The 3,210-nt window shown below is 26.0% G+C and overlaps 1 protein-coding gene across 4 annotated transcripts in view; it reads right to left on the bottom strand.

Moving 5' to 3' along the window:
* The window catches only part of LOC119593163 (phosphoribosyl pyrophosphate synthase-associated protein 2-like), a gene marked incomplete at its 3' end in the record, with an annotated part of 42,915 nt that overhangs the window by 31,823 nt on the left and 7,882 nt on the right, over nucleotides 1-3,210 (bottom strand). For 2 of the 4 annotated variants that reach the window (XM_037942134.1, XM_037942132.1), the window contains 1 exon segment: nucleotides 828-947. In XM_037942134.1, coding sequence (XP_037798062.1) covers nucleotides 828-947 — 120 coding nt within the window. 4 annotated transcript variants of the gene reach the window in all.

The raw sequence follows: 3,210 nt of genomic DNA on the forward strand, positions 1-3,210 counted from the left end.
ATCCAATGAGTTAACTGTGTAGTTTACAAAACCAAGGCATAGATAGTAACTCACTGTATTTTCCAATATAATTGGTACAATGATTTTGTAATAATATTAAAATAGTCTAGTTACAAATATAGAATCCAAAATTTGGGGATAAACTACCATACCTGTTTCCTCCATAATAACCTGGTTAAAAACTAAAACTGTTTCCTTCATAATAACCAGGTTAAAAACTAAAACAAAGTGCATGACATCACTTTCTTTGACATACAATCAAATAACCATGTTTCCATAATTTCAGGCAGAAAACAAATGCATTTTCAATGCAGATGTAACTATAAAATTATGTTTACTTATTGTAAAAGGAAACATGTAACATACCAGACACACTAATAATGGTCTCTGTTTTTCCCCCATGAAGAAATAACTGGGATCTTCACTGCATCCCGCTATTTACAAAAAACTATCTGCATTCTTTGTTAATATGAATTTACAAACAGTACATTGACTACTGTACTAGTTTCCAAGAATAAAATAAGAGTTTCTAATTTTCTACTGTGAAAAGGGCCCTAGGCTAGCAGAGAAAAATCTTTGGTAAAGAAAAGAAAAGAAAAAGAGGCAAGAGAGTCATTGGTTACGTGTGTATAGTAAAAGAAATGTATTACTATATTGCCCATTGTATGGCTAACCTATGTCTATACTTGTACCTAATTTCAGAAGTTCTTTTAAACTTACCATTTACTTTCTGGCTGTTCAACTGTCTTATTACTAAGGAGAGGGTATGCTGTACCAGCACTCTGCTAAACTGTTTAGTAAAATCTAACCATAATCTTTTAACTCACTTTGTACCAGTCTGGAGAATAAAAACATCTCGCCCCCTTACGGAGTCACCAATTTCCACCATTGTCTCTCGGTTGGCCTTATGGTACACTGCTATGTTCCCCATGTGTTTTCCCAGTCGACTGAATGAAAAAACTTGACAAAGTAAGAATCTAAAACCTAATTCTAAATTAATCGTATTCACAATAGTAAAATTTTTCTACTTTATACATAGATTACAATATATATTATAGTAACAAAAGTATACTACAATAAAAAATTATCATTACCAATATCACTGCAAAAATACACAAAAATATTTATGAAATTACCATGTGTTTCAGTCACATTTGATAAAAAACTTCAAATAATAACAAAACCTATTTAAATAATCGTTTAAATAGTAAAAATTTTTACAAAAAACTACAATTAAAAAGTAAATATGAACACTCCATAAATATATTTAAACAATTAATTTATAGAAAAAACAGTTATTCTTCGGTATTCAAAAAAAAAACAAATTCTGATTATAAAATAGTAAAAATTTTAATCATATCAAATAAAATTTAAAGATTAATTATCTTTATAATCAAATTATAAAAAATTACATTTTCCAATATTGGTTAAAAAAACAAAAAATTAAAGAAAGGTAATTAAATAAAAAAAAAGATTCATCTTTACCAGGCAAATTTTCAAATAAATGAAGGTAAGTTCTTAAGCTAAAATGTATTTAGAATTTTAATTAATACAAAAATGGTCCAATTTTATGTTATTACATCAAATACATCAATATTAATACTTAAATTCTATCAATATAAAAAATTTAACAAATATAAAATCTGCAATAGGATTCAATTTACCATGATTGTTAAACAATTACAAACAATAGAAGGTTTCACATAGCTAACATTGATAATTTGTGTAATTAACATGAAAATTTTATCACAAATGAAGGACAACATAAAGCAAAAAGAAATTACAAAGTAAATAAGACTACAAATTAATAGCAATTTTTATCATGAACATGTACACAGACAAAATCGTTAAAAAAACATATCTAATGTTCTATGATAACTTCACATCAAAATTGATTAGCACATGTATAAAACATCAAACAAAGTTGTATTAGCTCAAACTTTAAAAGATTCTAGTACAAATAGATAAATTATAACGAACTTTAAAATAAGCATCACAGTAGGCATTGAGTAGCATTGACATAAACATAACCAAATAAATAAAGGTACAAATATCCAAATAACTTGATTTAGATGGAATGTTTACATCTAGGGCAAATGGCAAAACATGTGAAATTAAATTAATTAAACACAAATTACTATTCACGAATCATTTTCTTTATTGAATCATTATTACTTCTACTACAATATTTTTATTTTAAAGACAAGGCAAATAGCTTTTACATTGAGATTAAAAAATTTCAACATATTAATCATTTAAATGCATATCAAATATTCAAATTTATGACAATATTCAAGATTTCTAAACTTCATTATTCAAATTAATGTTGTTAGTAACAAGTACAAACTAACATAGTGATTACTAGGAAAAAAATTACAACTAGACTTATGAATGAAATAATAAACAAGACAAATCTTGATGAAATGTCTATCAATGACTGTAAAAATGGACAACAGTGTGTACATCGAACCCATGCTCATCATAATTTGATTAGCAACAAGAATTCTATCTAGAAAATCCTTCGTTATGAGATAACAATATAACAGCAATACATTCAAAGCAAATTTTAAAAATTAAAAATAAGTAGACTTGCTAACATTTCAATTGTAAGTTTTAGCAAAATTAAATTTAGAAACTGAAGCAAAGTCACTCTTTAAATGCCATAAGTACATAAAAAATGATAAGCAGTATATCAAATTGCTTGAAGGTTGCTAAAATCATAGATTGTGTAAACAATGCAAATTAACTATAAATGAGTCATTTTCTTACAGCATGCAATTGATTCTGTGAGCAATGTAACTACACTAGTGGCCAATAAATATCATTAAAAGAATTGAAAGGTGACAATTATCAATATTTTACTCAAATTCAAAGAATTACAGGAATCATCAGTGCCAACATTAAAACTTTTAAACTGGCTCTCTGATGTCAAAGGGACTGTGCTAACTACGCACATTCACTGCTACATTAATTGTAATGACAAGATTGATTATTAACTGAAAATATATTTAACAGATAATTGAAACATCAGAGTATAATATGTGGTATTATATATCAGATCAGTTAATATTATATAGAATAATCATGTGACATACATATATTTTCAAATACATATAATTATCCTGATCTAAATACTATAATAATATGATAATCATATAAAATACATATATTGGGAATTACTTTATCATTTTTAACTATATAATAATAATA

Source organism: Penaeus monodon, chromosome 31 (genome assembly GCF_015228065.2).
Source record: "Penaeus monodon isolate SGIC_2016 chromosome 31, NSTDA_Pmon_1, whole genome shotgun sequence".
NCBI classification, from domain to species: Eukaryota; Metazoa; Arthropoda; class Malacostraca; order Decapoda; family Penaeidae; genus Penaeus; species Penaeus monodon.